This window comes from Artemia franciscana, chromosome 11, assembly GCF_032884065.1.
Source record: "Artemia franciscana chromosome 11, ASM3288406v1, whole genome shotgun sequence".
Lineage (NCBI taxonomy): Eukaryota > Metazoa > Arthropoda > Branchiopoda > Anostraca > Artemiidae > Artemia > Artemia franciscana.
In genome coordinates, this window is record NC_088873.1 from 18981106 (window position 1) to 19005620 (window position 24515).

The 24515-nt window shown below is 37.5% G+C and overlaps 1 protein-coding gene across 5 annotated transcripts in view; it reads left to right on the top strand.

Annotated features, from left to right (window-relative positions):
• Positions 1 to 24515, top strand: part of LOC136032922 (rapamycin-insensitive companion of mTOR-like) — a 167492-nt gene that overhangs the window by 44825 nt on the left and 98152 nt on the right. For 4 of the 5 annotated variants that reach the window (XM_065713389.1, XM_065713386.1, XM_065713387.1 and 1 more), the window contains exons 11-13: positions 4084 to 4292; positions 12136 to 12225; positions 22162 to 22384. In XM_065713389.1, the coding sequence (XP_065569461.1) occupies positions 4084 to 4292; positions 12136 to 12225; positions 22162 to 22384 (522 nt within the window). The remainder of the gene's footprint in view (positions 1 to 4083; positions 4293 to 12135; positions 12226 to 22161; positions 22385 to 24515) is intronic. The other variant, XM_065713388.1, reaches the window with a different exon arrangement.

Consider the following 24515-nt stretch of genomic DNA (forward strand, 5'->3'; position numbering starts at 1 on the left):
GTGCTTTGTTTTGTTTTTTTCAAGTTAAAACTTGAAAATTTTCGGGAGATGAGATATTCTTCTTGATCTAATATAAGGTGGAAACTGTTTAAAAACTATGGTATCAAAACTATCAAAGCTGGGCAACTTATTGAAGCTGATTCAGGATGTGCGTTGGCAATTTCTGTGGAATATTTGTTTTCTTTTTAATAATTATTCTTAGTATCTATACAATTTTTTACAGGGCAATGTTGTTCTTCCAGTTTATTCTTTTACTTAATGTATAATTCATGTTTAATATTACAGTATGAAATTAGTTATGCCTCTCCAACAAAAGACATATTCTACTTAGTTCTGAAAATGTATTTACGACATACGTTGTTCTCAATGGTTATTTTTCTCTTTTTCGCATCTACCTATTGTATGGGCTTATTTTGAATCACCTTTCTCAAATAAATCTTTTAAGAAAAACTGATAAATCAGTAACATTTTAAGTCAATCACTTTCTGGTACAGAATAAACTTAACGTTAAAATGAGGGCTAATAACATACGAGATTTATCTAGCAATCAGTTAGGCTAAACCATGCATAATTATGAAGAAATATCCCTTACTTTTTTTGAAAAAGGCTTCGTCGGAGAAAACTATGTCATACATAATGGGAGGCCCACCACTGCTGTCGCCCCAAAACAATCTATATCTGGGGACTATCATGACCATGTATTTTCGGCAGAGATTCAACCATGTCAATTGATGGAGCTGACCTAGCTTATCAATTAGAGTATGGTAGATCTGTTTACATTAGGCTAATACGCTTAGGTCAACTACTACCCGAAGAGTGAAAATTTATTTTAATTCTGTTATTATATAAATGCTACAAAAAGATGTTATATAGAAAGAATATCCTCCTCCCCACCTGTTCCCAGATCAAGGTTCTAGCTATGGGCCTGCACCAAAGCAAAACAAAAGATCCTAATATCATAATTGTAATATTTAGAGCTACATTCTATTTTCTCATAATGACATAATCGAGGCTAAATAGCAAGGATGGAAACCATCATTTCGCCTCCAATGACTACGGGGAATGGGATGGGTAGCAGGTTCATTGAAACACGATCTTTTTGGATAGAAAGAGTAAATGGGGGCAACATTGCTGAGCCATAAAGAATGAAGCAGACTAAGCTTTACCACTGCTAAAAATTCATTTGCTTGCCTGGACTGTTAGAGCGACGGGCCCCGTAATTAGCGAGAGAGTTGATAAATAATCCTTTAAGCTAGTCCTGGCTTAATGGATGACCGATTGGCCGTAAAATTGCGAAATAGACAGAATACTATCTTTATGGGTTTTTTATGAAACTTGATTTTGCTACACTGAAAGATTTTCGTAATCGATGAAACTAGTATAATCTATTAAATCATAATATATAATCTGTTTAGATAAAGTAAAAATAATCCCGTTATAAATCTTACTTTATTGACCGCTGAAATGCTTAGTTATCAGGGAAGACAAAACAGAGCTAAATGAGGGTGTCATACAAGGCGAAATTGGAGCTGAAAGTTGGTTAAAGAAATACGAGTCGATGGCGTTCATGGAGAAAAGTTAATAAGTTAAGTATAAATGGTACTACTAAGACTGAAAACTCACTAGAGTATCAAACCACCCCAGGCCAGAACAACTGCACAATGAAATATAATAGTGGATTGCAATATATTCCGGTAATTTAGGGATATATAAAACCTGTAAGTTTCTTAAATCTGAAAGACTTACAGGATGCTTTATTTCATTACCTTTAATTAAAGTGATAAATTTAGTTTAAGTCATTTTTTTCCAGTTCTATTGCTAATTTTTTACTGCTTAAGCTTTTTTTTCAATTTATCTACTTTCGTTGTTATAAATGCTTTACGGCTCTCAAAGCTTTGGAAAATATGTATGCTATATGCCTTTCAGTGAGTTCAAAAGTTTCATTAGAACGTTTGGTTTTGTATCCAACGGATTCTTTTTTGTAATTGGCAAATAAATTATAATGTGTTAAGTAGGATGGCTTGACCTTAACTTAGATCCTCCAGAGCCATTGATGGCGCATTGGGTGTCAACGAAGCCTTTCCACTCCTCTCAAAGTTGTCCCACAACAGCGACGTCTTCTCAGTTTGAGTACTGCGGGCTAGCCATCCTTGGATCTCGGTCGTAAGTTTGACATATGTGGTTTTGACTACCTCGTCTTCCTCGGTCATTTGATATCTAATCATGAGTAGTCTGAGGAAGGCGGCTTTGTTGCTTGCGAAGGACATGTTTCAAATATGTCTACCTCTTTCTCTTTAGAACAGCAGTGTTGCCAGCATATATTTAGAATTCTTCTCAGGTTCATATTGTTGAATGAGAAAATTCTCGTTTTGAACTGCTGGTTCACTTTTCAGCACTCGCTAGCATAGAGGGATATGGAGATTACGTTGCTATTTTAGGGACGCAGCTTCAGTCGTAGGGAGTATTAATTTTTCGTTTAAATGGGGTTCAATCTATTAAAGGCAATCGTTATTTGTAGTGTCGCCAAATATTTATTAAATTAATTAATTCAATAGTTAATTCCCTGCGGAATAGCCTCCCAGCTAAAGAATTTTCCCATAGCCCTTCTTCAAACTTTTTAATAGATGTCTTAACCGTTTATACGCAAAAACGATGATTGTTTAGACCATTAGAATCCTGTCGTTATTTCTGGCACTGTTGCTTCATTTTTTAGTTTACGGTAGTTAATTGTGCTAGATTTATAGGAAGTTGTTAATACCCTTTAATGGTGTAATGAAGTGTTACATTTTTTCCAATTTAGTTTATTATTGTCTCGGAGACTTAATCAAATGGACCCTAAATTTTAAAAGACCTCCTTTATTAGTTTTGTTTTTAATTAAAATACATTTTGGGTGTAAATTATCTTTCTAAAATTCGAGAATCACAAGAATTTAACCAGGTGTTCATGATGATTCCAATTTAGTCTCGTGCTTTTCTTTAGATTTTAACCGAAGTTGCCCGACTCTTATGAAACGCAGTGGAATAGAATCGATATTTTGTAGACATTCTTTGCTAGTTGTAGCATCAACGAAAGAAAATTTAAGGGGCTATGGTTTGAGATATTGGGTGTCATATCTGATCAGTCTTGAGGCTGATCACATGGTCTTTTAAGATACCTTTTCGATAATCTGAGAACAGGTTTGTGGTTGACATTTTATTGGGTCAGGAATAGTGGGTGTCTGCTCGAAATCAGTCTTAAGATCAATCACTTACTGGAAACAGAATTTCATTAAAAAAGACATTGACCATGCATGTCTCGCTGGGTATACCAAATGACAAATCTCGACGCTAACCACATGGTAGCTGAAGATCATTCTTAGTCTGTTTCAGATTTGGTTTGATGTTGATACTCTGGTAAGTCAGAGATGGTTTCTCCTTATAATCATTCATAAAACTGATCACATTGCTTCTAATATCCCATTTAGTGAGATAACTCTGCGTGTGTTCACAATGTCTTATAGACCTCCTGTTATGTTCCGAGCGGCTTTGTCTGTTTTCACTGGATGTAATAGCATTACTCGTGGCCTCTACTTCTTAAAGCGTCCCATTCATTTTGTAATTTTGCTCTTGGAGGACAGAATCGGTTGAATTCTAAGATTCAAGCCATTCTTAGAAATTGTCTTCGATTTCCTCGAACAACTTTGTCTTGGTGTAGTATGTGACAGAGCATGCTTTTTTTTTATTGGAGCTTGAATTATGATCTAGTTGTCTTCACAGGCGTATATTCTACCATATTTAGCGAAGTAAAGAATATTAGTGACAGACAGAAAGGAATATAACAATTTTTTCTTTTTTTTTCAGAAAGCATAAGCAAAGTTGTATGATGCGAACATTTGCAATTCATTTAAGATTGTTAATCCAAATTCTAACTTGACTAGCTACGAAACTGTCATTAAATATCGTGATCTATTTTTTCAACATTTAAAAGTGTGACTATTTTAGTCTTTCTATTTTTCACCTTTTGTTTATTTTGCAATTGCTACGTCCTTGTTTAATATTTCCTTGCAAGACTCCTGTAATTTGTGTACGTCTAATTTTTTAAAGGGAGAAACCGATCATTTCGCTGTTGAGCTGATTGAAGATATAAGGGATCAATTAAGAGTGCTACTCACCTCTATCTCAGCTCATGACTGTATGTTCAGCCCAGCAAAAATGGTCTCTTCAGCGTGTCGTGACTGCTTTTTATTAATTGGCCGATTTTCGAGTAGCATTAGAGGTCTAAAACTCCTAGAACTCTCTGGTATTTTGCAAGAGTAAGTTTTTATCATTTGTCTTTATAATATTCCGTTTTCTAGTTAGTAAATGTATTTTTTTTTTCTTTACTGTATTTTCTTCATAACTTATGTGCGTCTACATTATAAATCAGAAAGGGCAGCGATTCGGGTTGGTAGGGGGGAGGGTTTGTTTTGGTATTTTCATTGAAAAAATCATCAAAATAGCAAAATGCCACCCACAGATTTTAAAAATAAATTTAGCCCACCTCCCTACGTATTCGTGAGTTGGCGCCCGTAAAAATATGGATTTTCATACTATAGTACGTGCACCATTTGTTGTTTGTTTTAGTGTTTTATTCGTAGAACTTGTACAGGAAAAAAATTAGGGCAATGCAAAATTGCGCTCTTTTTAACTAGTTTCTTTCAAACTTTATTACTTACAAATATAATTAATAATATAATTTTAAGCAGTTTTATTCTCTGATTATAAACTCTTCATTTAGGATGCATTGATTTTTCAACGGCTAAATACTTTTGTGATGGCACATATGTTTTTGTCATAAAAGTTTAAAGTAAATATAAAAAGTTTGAAAACCCCTGTTATTGACAAATTGGTTACTGTGGTACCATCCATATTGCCGAGTCATTATTAGTGTTACTTATGGATTATTTTTGATAACCCAATCTTAATAAATCAATCCATAAGAGAAGGTTGTTAAACTGTAATTTGTCCCAACAAATGCTTCCTGACTATTTATATAAATTTTTAATTTTTTAATGTTCTTGGTTTTTGTGCTTATTTACCTACTCGGCTTTTTAGTCACAATTTTCATAAAATAAATACTGTTTGCACAAATTTAAACAATTCAAACTGTAAAACGGAAACTATGGCTAAAATAAAAGTATTTACATAAAATAGAAACTGTATAATAGTCAACTGTGTAATTCAGTAAATAAGTGCATTCAAATTGGTTTTTCGTGTATAAAAATCATTAAGTTTAATGTTACCCATCAAGATCTATAAGCCTAAGAGAAAATTTGTCTGCTTTTTGAAAAAAAAAAAAAAATAGAAGAAACAATCCCAAAAAGTCAAGGTATGTTAATTGGAATGACATCGTCAGATTTAGCTTGTTAGAGAACCCTAGTGCAGAGGTTTCAAGTTTTTATCTGTAAAAATGTAGAATTTTTATTTTTCGCCAGAAGAAAGATCACAGAAGAGCTGATTTTTCCCCTGGGCTGATCTTATCGAACCAATGGTCGTAGAAGATTTGGAGAGGTCTCATTTGAACGGAAATCAAACTTTCTAGGGCCTTTTTCAAGTGACTAAAATGATTGGGGGTAACTATTCCCCCGTTCACGACTCTTTCCCCCCCCAAAGACATTGCGATAGCCATTTTATACAGCATAGTTGAAAGGTCCAATAAATTTGTCTTTGGAAATGAAAAGGTCCTCTTGGAAAGGGGCGTAAGTTACAAAATTTACCCATTGTTCATACGTAGTTTTTGTTATTGTGTAATTACTTGGTGGGAGCCTGTACCGAATCCTAACCCGTTATGTGGCACCACTTCCATGTTGAAGCTGCTGTAATGAGGTGCATTCTGGCACTTCCCTGTCTAATGATGCATGGAAATGGATGCATATCTCTTTCCGGGCTAACCATCCGGAAAAGCTTCCTTCACCTGGTTGTGATTGACAATAATGAAAGGCCTCGGACAAAATAAACCTTTTCTAGACGACCTCTAGCACGTCCAACGACCATCCAAACGGACCTGTTTACGGTGACCAATTGCAATTTACCTGGTCTCAGGCCTAAGTTTGACCAGTTCCTACATTTAAAGAACTCGGTCAAATTGTCTATCATGTGCATCACTGAGACCAATCTCAATCATGACATATAGAGCAGTGAGGTTACCATAGAGGGATATGTGCTCCTCAGGCGAGAACGTGAACGTATTGACAGCCTTAAATACGGAGTGGTAGGTGTTGCTGTTTATCTACAAAGCCGTATACTATGTTCATACCTAAAGATACCAGATTTAGCAGGTGAAGAATCTCTGTTGGTTAGGGTTACCCTCCCAAATAAGTCCGTGATTGTTGGTACCGTGTATAACCCCCCAACCTTTCGGATTACCAACTACCTTGAAGCCTCCCTCGAAAACATTTGGGGCAAGTAACCTAAGTCTGCCATTATCTTCTATGGAGACTTCAACGTCCACCTTAGCGCCTGGCTTCGCAGCAAAAATACTGACAAGGAGGGGTGCATCTGTAAGAGCTATTTCTCTCATACGGGCTGGAACAACTTGTCGATTTTGACAAGTATCACGGCCCTCGGCTATGTTGACCTCATCTCGTCTTGACATCTTCATTACAGATCACCCTGACTCCCTTAAGGTTGACGCTTTTGCACAATATGCATTACCACTACCACAATATGCAGTAGCATTATCACTGTCCATCATCATAAACGAGTGTTTTGCTTCCAGCTATTTCCCGTCACAGTGGAAACGGGCCTACATTAGAATTATCCCTAAAAAGTGCCCCCCTAGTGCATGCGACGATCTCCACCCGATTTCACTTACACCTTGTTTGGCGAAAGTAATGGGGGACTTCATACTCAAGTTTCTTCAGAAACAAACTCATGGGCGTATTGATAAATTACAGTACAGTATGGTAGCACTACAATCTACCTAGTACGGATGTTTAAATGTGTCCTCCAACGTCGTGAAAAAGGTAGCTGTTTCGTCGACATTTGCGCAGTGGATTTCTGAAAGGCCTTTGATCTTATCTGGCACTTGACTGCAGGCATCAATCTCCAGAAAATGGGTGCCAAACGACGCACCCTTGGCCTTCGTACTTGACTTTTTAACTGGCCGAAAACAAGAAGTCTTTGCACTCCACAAAAACGATTCGGATTCATCATGGTCAGATACTTCTTGCGGGGCCCCACAAGGCACGAAATTAGCTGGAATAATTTTTCTGGCTGTAAATAATTTCCTGCTTAGTTATCACGACGACCGTTACAAGTTTGTAGATGATCTGTCCATTGGGCTCGCTTACATGGTTGAAAACACTATCATAACAAAGTAGTTTTCAGGCCTGTTATTTGATCAGCTAAAGACCGAATGCTAGGTCATGATCTTACCATCAACGTAGCGAAGTCGAAGATAATTCGTTTCAACCCTCTAAAGCGGAATATAGATATGCCGATTATGCGATTGTGAACGAAATGAAAATCTTACGAGTAACTTTCACTAGTGACTGTAGTTTCAGTGCCCATATTAATTTAACCGTCCACAAGGTTGATGCAAGCCTTCAGACACTTACCAAAATGAGGTGTTTTGGGTGTGATACTGAAAGTCTTCTCCATGCCTACATGTGTTATGTTTGCCCGTTGCTCGAGTACGCGTGCCCGGTGTGGGTCCATCTGCTCTCCGCACGGTTTACCTCTTACGCGACATAGAGTCCATCCAAAAAAGAACAACAAGGATATACGCCGAAACCGCGACATACCCTATGATCAAGCCGTTGTGAAACTCAATTTATCCCCACTTAAAGTCCGGCTTGAACACCTGATTCAGCAATTTGGAAAATCCGTCCTAGCCAGTGCGAGCCACCGATCACTACTACCCGAACCAGCCCCTTTCAATAGTCGAACTCGGTTACAAAATAAACTCCTATTCCCTAAATTACGAACTCATTTGTGCCTTTCTTCGCATCAATTTTCAATACTGAGTCGTAGTGTGTGATTTTTGTTTAAATGTATAATTTTGTAAAAAGAATGAATCTAGATCTGCTCTGATATTTTTTAAATATACCGATCTCTCTTTCTCTCTCTCGTAATCCGCCTCCAAGAAAGTGTAAGTGGATAATTTGGCTCTACAAAAGAGGTGACTGGTACGGTTAGAGAAACTATTCTCAGCAGTGGAGAACCTCTCTCCTCGAAGGCCCAGAGAAAGCTGCAGAGAAGTACCAGCAGGACATAGTCGAATCTGTTGAAAAATATATCCCTTCAAAGTCGATCCAGGTGTCTAGTAAGGATAAACCTTGGTTCAACGTCCAGTGTAAGAAGGCTATCCGAACAAAACAAAAGGCACACAAGTGATGGTTACTTTCAAAGAGCGAAGAGGACAGGATTACATTCATCAATACGCGCAAGGATGCAGTTCATGCGTTTCGGTAGTCCCGGGTTCTGTATAAGGATAGATTTGCCACCAAGGTTCAGCATGCTTCGGCTAAAAGTTGGTGGAGAACTGTCAAGGAAGCTCTACCGTCATTCAAGGGGATTTCAATTCCTTCTCTACAGATTAACGGGACTCTGGTGCAAGATCCACACGAAAAGGCCGAAGCTCTAGCTGAGGCTTTTTCCGAATTATCGAATCTTGATGAAGACGGTAGAGAAGTATCAAGTTTCTCAGACTAAATCTGTACTGTCCTGGATCGTGTAAATTTTTCTGCTACTAAGATCCTTCGAATTTTGTGGTATCTTGATGTGTTCAAAGCCACAGGTCCTGGCAACACACCAAATGTTGTCCTCAAATCCTGTAGTGTAGAACTAGCTGGAACATTGTTATTGTTTTTCCTGATGTCCTTTCGCTCCTAAACCTTCCCACGAACATGGAAATCCGCCAATGTTGTACCCCCCCCCTAAAGCCAGATGGCGGTCCAATAAGTATGGGCTCCTATAAGCCTATTAGCCTCCTCTCCTGCGTTGGCGAAGTCTATGAGAGCGTCTCCTATAAAACATTTCAACAGTTCCTCGAATCAAATGACCTTCTAGGCGATTGCCACTATGGATTCTGCCGGAAAAGCTCAACATTAGACTTGTCCAGCATCAGGATCGGATCGAACTTCTGGCCAGAGTGTACGACATTAGGCTATTATCATTCAAAATTGTCAATGCTTTTGACAGAGTATGGCACCATGGTCTGCTAAAGAAATTCCATGCGTATGATGTTCGTGAATGTCTGTTATGAGTGATTGAGAGCTTTATTTCAGATCGCTCACTGCGCGTCTTCCTCGACGGATTTATTTCACGAGAATACTCAGTGATAGCATTGGTTCTCCAGGGCAGTGTCTTGGGACCTATACTCTTCCTTATCTACATAAATCATATGGGAGACAACCTTGCAAGCCCTCTGCATGACTTTGCCGACGATAACACGACCCACTCAACCATCCCAAAACACGAAGACCCAACACAAGCATCCCTTTCCCTAGAGATGGATCTTTATAAAATCGAAAAGTGGTCTGATACGTGGATGATCAACTTTAATGCATCGAAAACAAAGGTGCTTCTTATTACCCAATCAAAGGTGCCACGTGAAACTGTAAAGAGAGTCGACGAGCTTCGTCTACTTGGGATTCATTTCTCCACCAATCTCCCTTGGAATAACCACCTTGATCGGGCGAGGGCCTCCTGCGCAAGAAAGTTTGGAGTTGTTCTTTTTTGTAAAAACCTTCTTCCATCCAGTTTAATTATCCCACTTTACAAGTCTTATATCAGGCCCACAGCGGAATATGGATGCCCACTATATGCTGGTGTCCTGAAAATGCTGTTAGTGCCACTCCAAAATCCAGAATAGGGTAAACAAGGCGGGCTGTGCCTCTACACATGACTCGCTTCAACCTCTAAATGAAAAGTTTGATGTAGCATCGATGGCTGTTTTCTACAAGTACATGAATTCGCCACTCTCAAGCGAGCTCTCTCGTACTGTCCCCCCCCCTTTGTCCAACTGACAAGGCAGACGCGAAAACACACAGCTCGGTTCAATTATCTAAAGGAGGACACGCCAGGAATCGAATATTCGAGGAAGAGCTTCATCCGACGTTGCACTTCTATCTGGAACGATCTTCCTGGGGATGTTTTTCCTGCAATCCCTCTATTGACTCCTTCAAAAGAAGGTTCAACAAACATTTAAAATCTAGAGGTCTCAAAACGAGGTATTTGAATAGCGGTATATTAGATATCTTAAAGCACCTGGTGCCATGAATATAAAAAAAACTTAAATATGAAAATAAATTATTCCTTGGATGGGGGGGGGCTGACCCTTCCTCAACCCTTAACTCTTTACGCTAAAGGTTCACTTTTTGTCACAATTTTTTAAGAAAGACTGCTCAAACACAAGGGCCTTTGAATTTGAATGAAACGTATTTTTAAAGAACTTTAAGACATTTGGTTATGTGTGCAGAAGATTAGATGATATAGATTGTTTTGTAGATTAAGTTATCAAAAATTCATTTCAACAAATTGGGTATTAGAGATGAATCTGAAGTTACTTCTAAATTAAGAGTGGCATGATTCAAGATTTGTGTTTTTTCTATTTTGATAGTAAATACAAAAAGAAAGTTTAAGCGAAGTTTAAAATTAAAAGCAAGACCGTCTCCAGGAGAGTTTTTCTCTCCAGACTGAGCCCGGAGACGGGCTCAGTCTGGCCTCCTCTTAATAACTGAGTAGTTTCTTTCGTTGACCGACAGTTTTCTGTCTTTTTAGTACAAGGAATTTTTTTGACTGTATTATCACAATTTCAAGAAGATATACCTAGCGGTTTCTCAGCTACCAATATTCGATACATTTGGGTAGTTAACCATTTGTGGCTGATCTATTAATTCCTAATCGTGAAAATGTAAATACATCTGTCGGGCGCGACCTTTGTAAAATCTCGCAGCCTCTACCTCCTTGTAAAAACGTGTGTCGTAGCTTTCTGTAAACCTCCTCGATAAAACCTCTGTCACGCCATGTAGGCTCTAAAAAAAGAAGTAAATTTTTGAGAAACAGAGAAATAAAGTTTTTGTCGGCTTATTAATCATAAATTCAAGCAATGAAAGCCACATCTGACAGGGTGAGGGGTCGATACTCCAGTGGTTTCTGCGTAAATTGTCATTGTGAATTGTGGAGCTCCTGAGTGGTCATGGGCTCCAGGAAATTTCGTGATTTCCCCTTCCCCCAAAATTTTCCCCAACTTCCTCTCTGACAAAATAAAGGCTTGAAAGATAGTAGCTGCTCGATTGTTATGACACTGTACAAGAAAAGAATAATATTATAGTGAATGCAAAGAACTGGGCACAAAGAGATTGCTTTTGCCCTAAAATAAATACCCTAAATATTGTCCTAAAAAATAAGTTCATTTGATCCAAAAACTATTTTTACGTTTTTCGCGTGAATTTTAGCTTTTTTTTTTCTTGAAAGGCAGTTAATCATCTCCCTAGATCGTTGATAAGTCACATGGGTCATTTATTTAAATTATGTTAGGCCCGCACCCCACCCCTGTCTTTCCTCTCCTTTTACTTTGCGTAGGAAAAGTAATCTGGTTGCCAAGGAAAGCACTTTATTCTTTAGCTTCTTGGAATTTGTAAAATAGTTCTTTTGAATATGTTTATTGAGTCTAAGATTAGTATTTGCTAGAAAATCAACAAGGTCCTCTGTCGGTAGTATATTTAAAGAACTAGTGAAGATACGAAAACAAAACTGCATTTAAAAATGCAACTTAAAAATTAAGTATAATACAGGCATATCCTGTTATCATTTTTTCATCTAATTAAGTCGACGATTAAATAAGTTTCACATCTGATCTCGAAATTTTGATTATGAAAAAAGAAAGAATGAATGAAATTGAACCTACTGGAAATTTAACCCTTTCGGATCCACATTGATACGTGAACAAAGCGCAAAAAAATAAAGATCTAACCTGTTTTTGCTCAGTTTAAGATAAAAGAATCCCCACGCTGGTTAAAAAAAAGAACATGCACAAAAAAAGACAATACTACCTCTAACTGGAGCTAATAAATCCTGCTTTTTTCGTAGCATATTATTTAGTGCAGTTTTAACAAGCATTTTAGTGAGTATAACAGTATGCTATTGTTATGTTTATTCTTCTTATTCTAGCTTGCTACGGCTCGTCACTACTTTATCGCATGAATGTTATACAAAGCTCGTTCTTTCAACGTTAAATTTTACATTGGATGGCTTCCCAAGGTATGGCTTTTCTTAAAAACTTTTATACGGGTAATGTAACTCCCAAATTCCGTAAAGTTCATTATTCAATGCAATACAATACAAAATACAATTCAAAATGGAATTACAATACACTTATTCCCCCTCGAAAGGTTCCATGGCCAGGGATACAAGGGGATGTATTTTTTAAAGTATTTTTATATCCGACTCCATTGCAACTCAGTTCCGTTCAGCTAAGCTCCACTCAAGTCCATCCCACTTAACTTGACTCCATTTAGTACTACTACTACTATTAGCAACTCACCCCGCAGCACCTATCCACCTGAGGCCAACACAGCTACGCACGCTCCTCTTCCATCCCAATCTATTCAAGCCTCCCTCTTTACACAATCCCAGGAAGTTTCCAATTCCTTTAAATCTTTCTTTATTATCCTCCCACTCCAAACGAGGACGACCTGCTTTCTGTTTAGCCCTAGACGGTCGGCAGAAAAGTACAATCTTCGGCAATCTGTCATCCTTCATCCGCAGAACAAGCCCTAGCCACCTCAATCTTTTTCTCATTATAGCCCTAGAAAGCGGGTTTGAACCACAGTTTTCGTACAGTCTACTGTTTGAAATACGGTCAGTCAGCCAGGTACCCAGAACGGTCCGTAGGCAATTTCTCTGGAAAACATCTAGCAAAACTTCATCCGCTTTTCGGATCGCCCATTTTACCACTATTTGACAATGTTTGACCACTGTCATCACTGTAGCTTCTAATATTCTAATCTCGGTTTGCAGACTTATCTTCATATACTTTCAAACTTTTTTTAACTGTGCAAAAATACCCTGAGCCTTGGCTATTCTACTTTTAACATCTTCACTGTTCCCACCGTCTTTACTAATACTGCTATCACGGTAAGTGAAGCTGCCCACCTGATCAATCTTTTCGTTATCCAACGTAGCCTTTTCATTTTCACTTATTCCTAGCCTTAGTGATTTAGTCTTCTTAACATTAATTATGAAACCTATTCTTGCGCCCTAAAACTCGGAAAACCTCTAAAAGTTCATTCATTTTGCTCACATTTTCATCGAGGATGCTTAAATTATCAGCATAATCTAAGTCCAGGAGCGTTTTTCCTCCCCATTTGATTCTGTGGTCTCCCATTGCCTTTGCATTGCCTTAGGACAAAGTCCATCAAAATGATCCATATAAACGAGGATAGAGTTGCACTCTGTTTAACTCCTGATTTAATACAAAACCAGCTGCTAACCCCATTTTTTACCTTATCCGCTGCAGTGTTATTCTTGTACATAGCACTAATTACTTAATGTATTTGTATGGTATACCATACAGGGATAAGTCCTTCGCTAAAGCTCTTCTATCAATAGAATCGGAAGCTTGCTCATAATCTATAAAACTAAGGACCAAAGGTGTTTGACAACTCAGGCACTTCTGAATTAATAACCTAAGTGTGGAAATTCGGTCGACACATCCTCTACCTTTTTTAAACCGCACTGCTCTTCTCTTAGCTTTATTCATTAGTCTACAGCATCTCTCAGTCTAAAAAGTATCATGTTACTAAGTAATTTGCTACCTAAAGAGACCAGACTAATGCCTCGATAATTACCACACTCACTGTTATCACCTTTCTTGTACAGTGATTTAATTAAGGTTTTCCTAAAATCGCTAAGTACTTCCCCTTTTTCAAAAATCATATTCATAATCTTCAATAACTTATTCCGAACCTCAGAGGCACCATATTTAAGAAACTCATTTACCGCATTATCAGCACCTGAAGCCTTATTATTTTTAATCCTTTTAGTACTGTCGCTAATTCTTCCTCACAAAACAAATCTTCCTTCACATCCAAGGAATCACAAACTTTTTTATTTTCCTCTATATCTTTTCCTGCAACTCTATCTCAGCTAAGTACATTCTCAAAATGTTCCGCCCATCTCTCTTTAACTCTTTCCTTATCACTAATTGTGATTAGGAAAGAGTCCCTATCTTTAACTAGGACATTTCCGGATTGACTACTCCCTCTCAATTATTAAATGCCAGTATAATATTTTACTATTATGCCCTCTAGCTGCATCTTGTAGATCCGCGGCAATTTTATCGATAGCCTCCACTTCACGTCTCTTTAGTTCGTATTTTAATGATTTCTCCACTTTTTTTACACTCCTTTTGTTTTCATGTGATCCATCACTCACAGAGGTCTTATTCAAGCCCATTCTCTTCTCTATTAAACATAAAGCTTTTTCACTAATATTCCTAGCTGCTGTCCTAACTAAGACAGCATCAGCAACTTCAATTATTGTTTTTCTAAAATTATTCCATTCATTTTCCGCATTGTCAAATTTTAAACTCTAGTTTTGTATTAAACTGTTCCTGAAAAGTTCCTCTCAATTCTCATCTTGGAGTCCACCAACATCATAACTTCCTGGGAGGTAGTTACCCTTCCAAAATATCAGCTTTAAATTGACTATAGAAACTACAAGGTGGTGATTTTTACTTTTAACATCAATAACAGCACTCATATATACCCTAGTATCTTGTATTGATCTAGCCAGTCTTCGGTTTACAATAACATAATCAATAAGTTTTGCTGTCTTACCATCACGCAAATACCATGTTAACTTATGGGCCATTTTATGACTAAACACCGTATTGGCTATAGCTAGATTGTTGTACCTACAAAATTGCAAAAGTCTGTAGCCATTACTGTTTTCGTTTCCTTCACCAAATTTACCTAGGCCAAGACACCATCTATCTCTATTTCTACCGTCTTGGGCGTTGAAATATTCCAGTAAAAACTCAATTTTTCTACTCAGGGCCTTGTCTATTTGTTCCTGTAACTATGAATTCAATTCATCACGTAACGGTAAGTAAACAAGAGTCACTAGCATCTCTGTCAGTCGGTTCAACAGGGGCATATACTACTATAACTGATACCCTGAACTTTTTAGTCATAAAATGAGCGATTAGTATTCTATTATTAATACCTTCCCAGCCTAAGCAAGACTAAGTAGGTTCCTTGTTCATCATGAGCCTTACTCCCTGTCTATGTGCTCCATCCTTCCTGCCTGAATAAACAAATTATGTCTCACCTAATTTCATGTTTCCTACCCCTGGGATATGAGTTTCTGAAACTCCTAATAAGTCCAGTTCGAATCGTCTGAATTCGTCAGTCAAAATATCGATACGATAGTTATTTTTTAACGTCGTAATATTCCAAGTTCCAATTGTCATGTTCTTTAAATCGTTGAAGTGATTTTAGGAAAAACAATGATCCCGGACACCAGTGCAGAACGTGGACCAATAGAACCGGATAGCAAGAGGTCCTTGGGACCTCTGGAGGCTTTGTGCAATCCTTGGCCCATCTTGGTCACAACATGGTTTTCAGCACTTGACGATGCTCTTCTACCAACAAGAGTCGACATCTTGCACAGACAGTCTCAAGCCTATTGCCTCCGACTCGTTATATATTTAAGCCTATAAATATTATGCCACTATGGGGAGACGACCCATAGTAAATAATAAAGCTAGGAAGAGGTTTTTCAGCCTGAAAACGCTGTCAAAACAGTCTAAGTCCAGAACAATTATCCAATTAATGAGAATCCCGTGCGAATGCTGTGTCATTTACTAGGCTATAATTTCATTGATGGGTGACACTCCTCAAGTGGGAATGGAGTTGACAGCAAGGTCCCCAGTCTTGCAGTTACCCCAAAAGGGTCGAGGCAGCCCTTAGCAGAGGCCGTTGTCCTAAGAGCTGGATCTTACGCCATGTTTCAGTTGTCCTCCTATAGAGGATCTTCCCACGATGGTGTTCTGTGTCACCATGTAATTTAACTCATTACTGGGATAAGCTTTGTAAATCACGGGACGTGTGCACACGCCGGTGGGCCCCGTTGAGTGTACATTTAAGGGGCCTTCTTCCTCCTCCACCCACATTTATGGCCCCGGGCAAGGGTGCCCCAGTCTCTATTATGGACCCCAAGGTACATGGCCCCCCTGGTCTGTCCCTCCTATGGAGGTACCCTATTTTTCTATGGGGCGTTCCCCTATCGCCACCTGGGGACACGCTGAGTGGTCTAGGGGAGGCCCCTACAGAGCAGTCGACTCTTAAATCATAAATATAAATATACATACATATACCCATACACACACGCATATGTATTCATAATAGGAAAAAGTTATACATAACTCCCTGTTCATAAAGCTTCTTTTGTTCACACCTGTATACGTATGTACACAAAAGGTCATTGTCCCCTCCCTAGACCTAAGAGAAGCTACGAATTCCAATAATTTACTGTGTTACATTATCTCCAAAGGCATATTTATTCGCCCCCCCCCCAACGACGCCGAACAAAATGGCCGACGATCTTCAGAAAAAGGGCATGGGAGGGGATCTAGTTGCCCTTCAATCTTTCGGGGCACCCAAAAAGGGCACTAGAACCCTCAATTTCCGTTCATATGAGCAACGAATATAATATACGCTTTCAAGGGTCTGAAATGCTAAAGAAATGTCATATCAGGTTTAACCTTAAAATAAAGAAGCCAATAAAGAAGGATACAAACCTTCAATATGATGACTAAATTAATCTTATAGCCCTATTAGCAGAATATTAAGATCGAAGTTTGTTTTATGCTCGAGAACTTCACCTAATTCACAACGGAACCTCAGCGTTAATACCCCCTTTACCACGATATATGGAAGAGGCATTTCTTAAGAACAACTAGACTGAACATTTTTACTTCATGAAGACTCACATTAAAGACCTTAATGATACGATAGGTGAGGTTCCGATGTTATAATATCAGAACATTAACTAAGATAAGGTATATCCCTCATGAAATGGGATGAACAGCAAAAAATCCTGGGGCCGAAACAGAACTAAAAAACAATCATCAAATTAATGGAAAGAATTTTCTTTAGGTCTTTTCAAACTATTAAAACAGCTTCTTATGTCAGGTCTTCGTCAGGTGTGGGAACGATCTCTTTCCTAAGATCTACTAAGTCGATTATCTTCAGGATTTACTACCTTAATAAGATAAGATAAAAGTGTATTTGAAACAAGTTGGATTCCTTCTGAAAAGTAGTGAAAAATATACAATCCCAGGACTAATACAGAATAAAAATAGTTTTCTAATGGGAGAATTCCCTCGATTTCTAGTCAAGCCTTTATAAACATAGCTTTATTTGAAACTTTTCACAAATAATTCGAACACTAATGTTAGTAATGAACATTTTGCCTCACTTCCTGCAGACTTAAATCACGGATTTTGAGGTTAGAATTAAGCCATTGAAGGTGATGAATATGATTTTTGAAAAAGGGGAAGTATCTAGCGGTTTAGGAAAATCCTAATTAAACCACTGAATAAGAAAGGTAATAGGAGTGAATATGGTAATTATTGAGACATTAGCCTGGTCTCTTGGTAGCAAATTACTTAGTAATGTGATACTTTTTAGACTGAGAGAGGCTGTAGAAGAACAGCCCGGTTTTAGGAAGGGAAAAGGATATCTCGACCAAATTTTCACTTTTAGGTTGATAATTGAGAAGTGCCTAAGTTATCAAACACTTTTAGTCCTCAGTTTTACAAGTTATGATCAAGCGATCGATTCTGTTGATAGAAGAGCTGTAGCGAAGCTCTTATCCTTTCATGGTATACCAGACAAACACATTAAAGTACGTGAGAACAACGCTGCTGCGAATAAGGTAGGAAATGAGGTTAGCAGCTGGTTTCGTATTAAATCAGTAGTTGAGCAGGGTGGTGTTCTATTACCCTTTATAAGGATCATTTTGATGCAATTTGTCTTAAGGACCACGGGAAAGGCAATGGGAGATCACTGAATTGTATGGGGATGAAAAACTTTTCTGGACTTACATTATGCAGATGATTCAAACATCCTAGATGAAAATGCGTAGGAACTTAGCTCTAGCCTTTTTATTGGGGGGGGGGGGAGTAAAAGGTGTCCACATCTGGAGAGTCAAGGGGCAAGGGCTATATAATAATCTTTTTTCCTACATTATTGTTGACCTCCCCTAAACGACACCGCTGACGTTGGGTAACGAAAAGATTTACCAAATGGACAGCTTCGCTTACCTTGGCAGTATCATAGGTGGCGCAATAGCTCTGCCTAAATAAAGAGCGAGGTGGGTACAATGTATTATTTTTTATTCTTTTTGGGCCAGGGCACTCGGCATAGAAGGAGTTGTCGTTGAAGCTTCCTTAGGAGTTCATTCGATTGGAAACCGAAAGTGCCAGTGCCCCTTTGATAGTCAAAAGTGATGGGAGGGAAACCAGCCCCGCTCCCCACGTCTATCATCTTCCCAAACACATCTAATTAAAATCATGAGACAGCCACTTTATTCAGCGTAGTTGAAAGGTCCGTGAATAATGTCTTTGAGGAGGACCCTCCCCCCAACCTTCAGGGCGAGGGTTTTAAGCTATACTCAGGGGGTACATAAGGTTTAAATAAAAGGGTTAGTCGTATAAACTTCGGAGAGGGGTCATTGGATTGGTAATCATGAGTTCTAGTGCCTCTTTTAAGACTCAAAGTGATCAGAGGGCAGCTATCCCCCCCTTCTAAACGTCGTATTTTCCCGAAATACTTCTGATAGAAATTTTTTGATTTATTGCATCTATTGCAAATCTTCTTCAATCCTACCCCTATTTTATTCAACTCTATGCTACAAAACTTTCTTTAACTCAACCCCATTCAATTCCACTCCTGTTTAGTTCAACTCTCTTGCAGCACAACCTCATTAAACTCAAAACCTTCAAAGTAACTCTATTTATCTGAACCTTCGTTCAACTCAAAAGCCATTGAATCTCTACCCTCGTTCGGCTAAAACCCCATTAAATTTATCTCCATTTAGGCACTGGGTCACTTGAGTTTGATAATTCAGTTTGACTTCCAATTTAGCTAAACTTCCGTGAAAAATCAACTCTATTTTCTTCACTACTATTCAACTCAACCTCCTTGAAATCATCCGCTTTAATTCTATTTAACCCTTCCTGATACAAATTGACTGATATTCAAATTCCACCCCTCCTCTCTTAACTCAACACTATAACTGAAAAATTTAGCTTGGCCTGTTTTATCAGATATGATAAAAGTTAGACTCGAACGAAAGGGTCTTTATTCGTTTGCTAAATCTCGTTTTTGCGTCTGGTTTTGTCCAGAGCAGGCGTGAAGGAATGTGTTGACTAAAATGTTTGTATGATCATGTGTTATAAAATCATATTTGATGAACGCAAATACGTTTTCCGTTAAGTAAGAAAATAAAACGTTTGGCGAAAAGACTTTTCAAAAAAAGTAAAGAGCCATATTAAATCTTGAAACGGATAGAAATAAAGTCAAATGACAATTCCAACCTAGAACGATAAGAAACAAGGTATAAATTGTCTAGGTAGTGTGAAGTGTTGCAGAAACCTCTTTTCCGGCGTCATCGTCAATATTGTTTCAGGAGCAGCCCTTTGGCCAGGAATCCGATAATGAGAATTAAAACCATTATATTGACTTTGCAGCCAGTTGTACCTTAAATGCATATGTATAACGTCACATTCACAAAGATGTTTTAATAACACCGAGATTTTGCTGTTGCTGATTTAAGCTCAAAGTCATAAATTCTTAAAATTTTTAAGTCATAAATTTTAGCCAATCAGGAAAGTCTGAATGACATTGTGAAAATCTGATTGGCTCAAATGAACATTAGCTGACATTTGGTGTTAGTAAAATCTTGTTGTAAATGTGTTCCAATGTAGCCTTAAATGCATGAAGACAAAACAATGATTTTGCAGCCAATTGAATGATAAATGCATATGATAGTTTACTCAAACCATCTTTACATACATAAAATGCGCTAAGGGGAGTACAAAAATACAGAAGAATAAAGTAAAAATGGGAACAGGAAACTAGAAAAAAACTCAAAAAGAAAAAAAATCAGCTACTTAAGTAACACAGTTAAGCTAAACAATTAAGTGGACAGTCGACAATACTCTCTCGATCCTAATGGAACCAATCCACAGGCTGGTCCATTTTTGAATCGAAAACGCCATATCTACTCAAAATATACCGGTTGGTAGTCCATAGCAGTAATTGCAAAAGGTATTTGCAAAATGGAAAAATAAAGATCTAGTTGTTTTTTTTTTCGCTCAGATATTGTGAAAAAGTTTCTCAGAGGGACCAAGAAGAAAACATGCCGTGCAAAAATAGCGTTGTTAAGTCTGCTCAGGGGTATTTCGTGAAACTGACCTTTAACTCGAGCAAGCAGTCCGAATGATTTTCTAAGCTTTTTTTCAACGCCGAGATAACAAATGTTTTAGTAGTTTCAACATTTGATCCAAACGGGAGACCTATTCATTTCAGAGAAGACGATGTAGAAATAGTTTCTGGGCCAACATTGATAGTAACGGAAGTTTGTTGAGACGAACCGTAGACGAGGAAATGTGTTCTGGAGAACCAGGAGATTGTCTGACAATATAAGGATATTGTCTGCATAACCGAAGTGGCTGACAATATGGGGCTCAATTAGAAAAGGAGGAATATTTCTAGTAAAGGTTCTAATGGCATTATTGAAAAGACCTGGACTACGTGCAGAGCCTTGTTTCACACCTTTCCGAACAGTAATGGATCTGCTGAGCTGGCTACATAGCCGCACCCGCATGGAGGCATTACCATACCAATTCCATAAGAGACGGCAGAGAAAAAGGTTTATTTCGCTTCTCAATGGAGAAAAATAGCATATGGACGGACAACGGAATCGTATGCCTTTGAAATGTCGATTGCATACTCATACAAGTTCTTCTTCATCATCCTATAGCGGTCTAAAATAGCCAAAAAAGTTGCGTGTCCGTTTCGCACACCCAAACCTTCGTGAAATCCAAACTGATTCTCCTTTTGGCGCACTTTGTGTTTATGTTTAGGAAGATCAGCTTTTCAAAAAGCTTACCAATTGTAGAGCCAATTGTAATTGGTCTGTCCGTATAATTGGTAATTGATAGTAATTGGTTTTAAGTTTTAATGTTAACTTAAACGCTCCTTACTTTCATTTAAAAAAATTGTTTTTTTTTATTTAATAACGTTAAAAGGACTACAATTGCAGAAACTTCCAGAGATTAATATCTTTATGTTTTGGGGACATAAGCCTAAGCTATAATCAAAACTTCGCTGATTTTATTGGTTTTTATAATTTTCTGTTCTTATTTTCAACAGCAATTGGCTCATAATATCAAATGCTGTCAATTAAAAAAAAAAAAAAAAAAAAAAAAATTACCAGCAACGTTTTATATCGAGCTTAGAGCTGCGTCCAGCCATTAAGAGAGCACGGATTATATGGCACGACGGCGATTATATTGTTTGGAAAGAAAGTTTTATTGTAATTCGAATTATGTTAGAATTCAGCTAGTGGAATAAAATTTACTACAAAATACCACTAAACTGAAAATTGGAATACTTCAAAGTTTTGCACTTCTAGGCACTCTAATTTTTGAGGAAATACTGTGTCTGGCCCTTTTATATGCCCCTAAATAGAAAAAAATATACTATCTCTTGGAAATATTCATTTTTAAATCTCATAACTGGTATCAATAGAAACAATTGAAAAAGCAGACAGAAAAAAAACACGACTATATTTTATAATAAAGACAGTAAAAGCTGTATTTTTGTTATCTTCATTAAAAAATTTACCGCTAAAGTTAATTTTTTCTATTCATTTGTATTTTAATTATAAAAACAGTGTGTCTTATCAGATTATTTAACTGGTATAAGGGATCTCTTACACCATTGCAATAGCCAATTTGACCTATTATCGTTGCTAAAACTTGACACAGTGCAATGCAGCAATCTCTTTTGCTTGTCTTTTTCTCTCATCGGTTTTATTTTTTTAGCTTATCTCATAAGTTACTCCTAGTATTTAATAGAATGTAAATAGGCAAAATATTCTTAAGTGTTTATCTAATTTCAGGACTATTTTCAACAGGGTTATATCCTTTGGATCAGAGCAAGCTCGAAATTATGCTGTACAGCTTCTTCGAACTTATTTACGAGCTTGGAGAAAATACGGTGGATTGGGAAAGTCAACGTTCCCCTCGTGGGCTGTTGGTCACTTAATAAATAGACTGGATGATCGATCATACCAAATTAAAAAAGCCACTTTTGAAGTTCTTGATGAAACTTGTGACGACCCAGTAAGTATACGAATAATGCACCTATTGGATAGGAAAAACTCCTCTTAAATAAAAAAGTGTTTTAATATACTGAGCCTCTCGTCGTTCTTTGAAATGCATGAAGGAACAATTGATGAGGGGTTGATCGGGAAGTTTCGTATTCTGTTGATACCTTTTCTTTTGGTTCATTTTTATTACCCCTTAGTTAAGACAAGGTACAGTTAACTGCAGAGCCGGAGTTGTTTTTTTCTGAGGGGAGGGGTTTCGTATGTTTCGTAAGTTTCGTATTCTGTTGATAGCTTTTCTTTTGGTTCATTTTTATTACCCCTTAGTTAAGACAAGGTACAGTTAACTGCAGAGCCGGAGTTGTTTTTTCTGAGGGAAGGGGGAGGGTACATATTAACTTTTCCGCTCCTTCCCGCACAATCAATACTGTAAACATTAAAATTTTTGCCACGAAAAATTACGATTTAAGCTTGTTTTGCCACCCCTGAGCGTGCCGCCTAGGATGCTTACTTCCTCTAGACCCCCTAGATCCGGCTAACTGAATCTTCGGTTAAATGGTTAACCATGAACCAAACTTTTATGTTTTCCAAACGATAAACCAACTAGGTTGTCGTCCATTATTCTAAGTCTTCTTGTGATAATGACTAAGAAAGGAACAGGGCTTTGGTTCTATCATGAATTATTTGTACCTAAATTTTTGATCATAATATAGAGGCTTGTTTTTTTTTTTCTTCATTAATAGAGACCACTGGATTTTTGTAACGATTTTCTCACAGAAATTTCGGTGTTTTTCGGCAAACATTTAGTTTTTTGAGCGTGGAAGAAAAGAAATTCTTTTTTGACCAGGTGATCATTATTTATATCAAATGAGATAACATAAGCTTAAGCATTTAAGTAAGAACTTGCACATATACTATACAAAAATACAAGTTTTCACTGTGATATCAGCTCATAAACTTTAAGAAAATGTCAACTTTAAGCTTAAACAACGCCTACTAAGAGCTTAGTAGGAAGTTTGAAAATAATTTCAAAAACTGTATAAAATACATCTTTGTTAGTGAGAATATAAAGGTACTAAGGTAAAAAAAAAAGAAGAAATAACAATGACCCTCAACAATGATTTTTGGTGCTTATATGTTCGAGAAAAAAATTAATATACTAGAGCTATTGCTCTGTAAAAAATGTGTGTTGATTAGTATCCCCATTTAACTTATTCATTTCGTTTTACAAGCCACTCTTAGAAGCGTCAATAACCAAATCTTTGAGGAGGCAGTGGGAGGGGGTATTGATTTTTCCGACTCACTGGTCATTCTCTCCTACTTGTCTCACCAATATTCGGTAAAAATCTGTAAAATTGCATCAAAATAACAGTTGCTGAGCCATACCACTGGTCCCCACCACATGCCAGGGGACGTGGGTCATTGGTAGGTCTTTAAAGTTCAGCCCCTGGGGCATGGGGGCAATGGGCATTTGAGGATCTAGTCTTTATCTAGTTAGATTTGCTCCACCGCAAATTTGGAAGTCATAAAAATGGAAGTCCTACTTCCATTTACTTTAGCTTTAGTCATTCCACAAATTGCTGTCTGTTCACTTGATAAATATTTAAAAAAGCAAAACCATATAAGTTGTTCCATAAATTTGGATCTGAAACTAAAAAAAAACGAGGCATGGAGGCATCGATTTTTTTTTTACAAAATCGAAACATGAGAAAAACAGATAAATCTTAAAAAAAATTTAGAGCACATTTCAAAGCTCGGGTTACACCCGACTGTTCCAAACAAATGTAGTGTTTTTGACCAGAAGATAGAACCTAAAGGTAGACTTTTGCTGCAGTGTTACAGTTCTTTAACGAATACTTACGTCGGCAAGACAAGTTGGTTAGAATGACCGTTCAGTCTGAAAAATCGGTTAAAATCTCCTATTTTAAACGTTTTTGGTCATTGACGCTTCTGAGAGGGGCTTGTTAAGTGAAATAAATATCATAAATTACTTTAATTAGGATGAGTCAATATCTTTTCAAGTTTTTACACTGTGTATAACAGTAATAGCGCATCATAAAGAATTCGTTTTTGGAATTTTTCGAAACGACTAGTATATTACCTCTCAAGTTTTCTTTCATTTCTTTTTGGTTAGTGTAGTTCTTGTG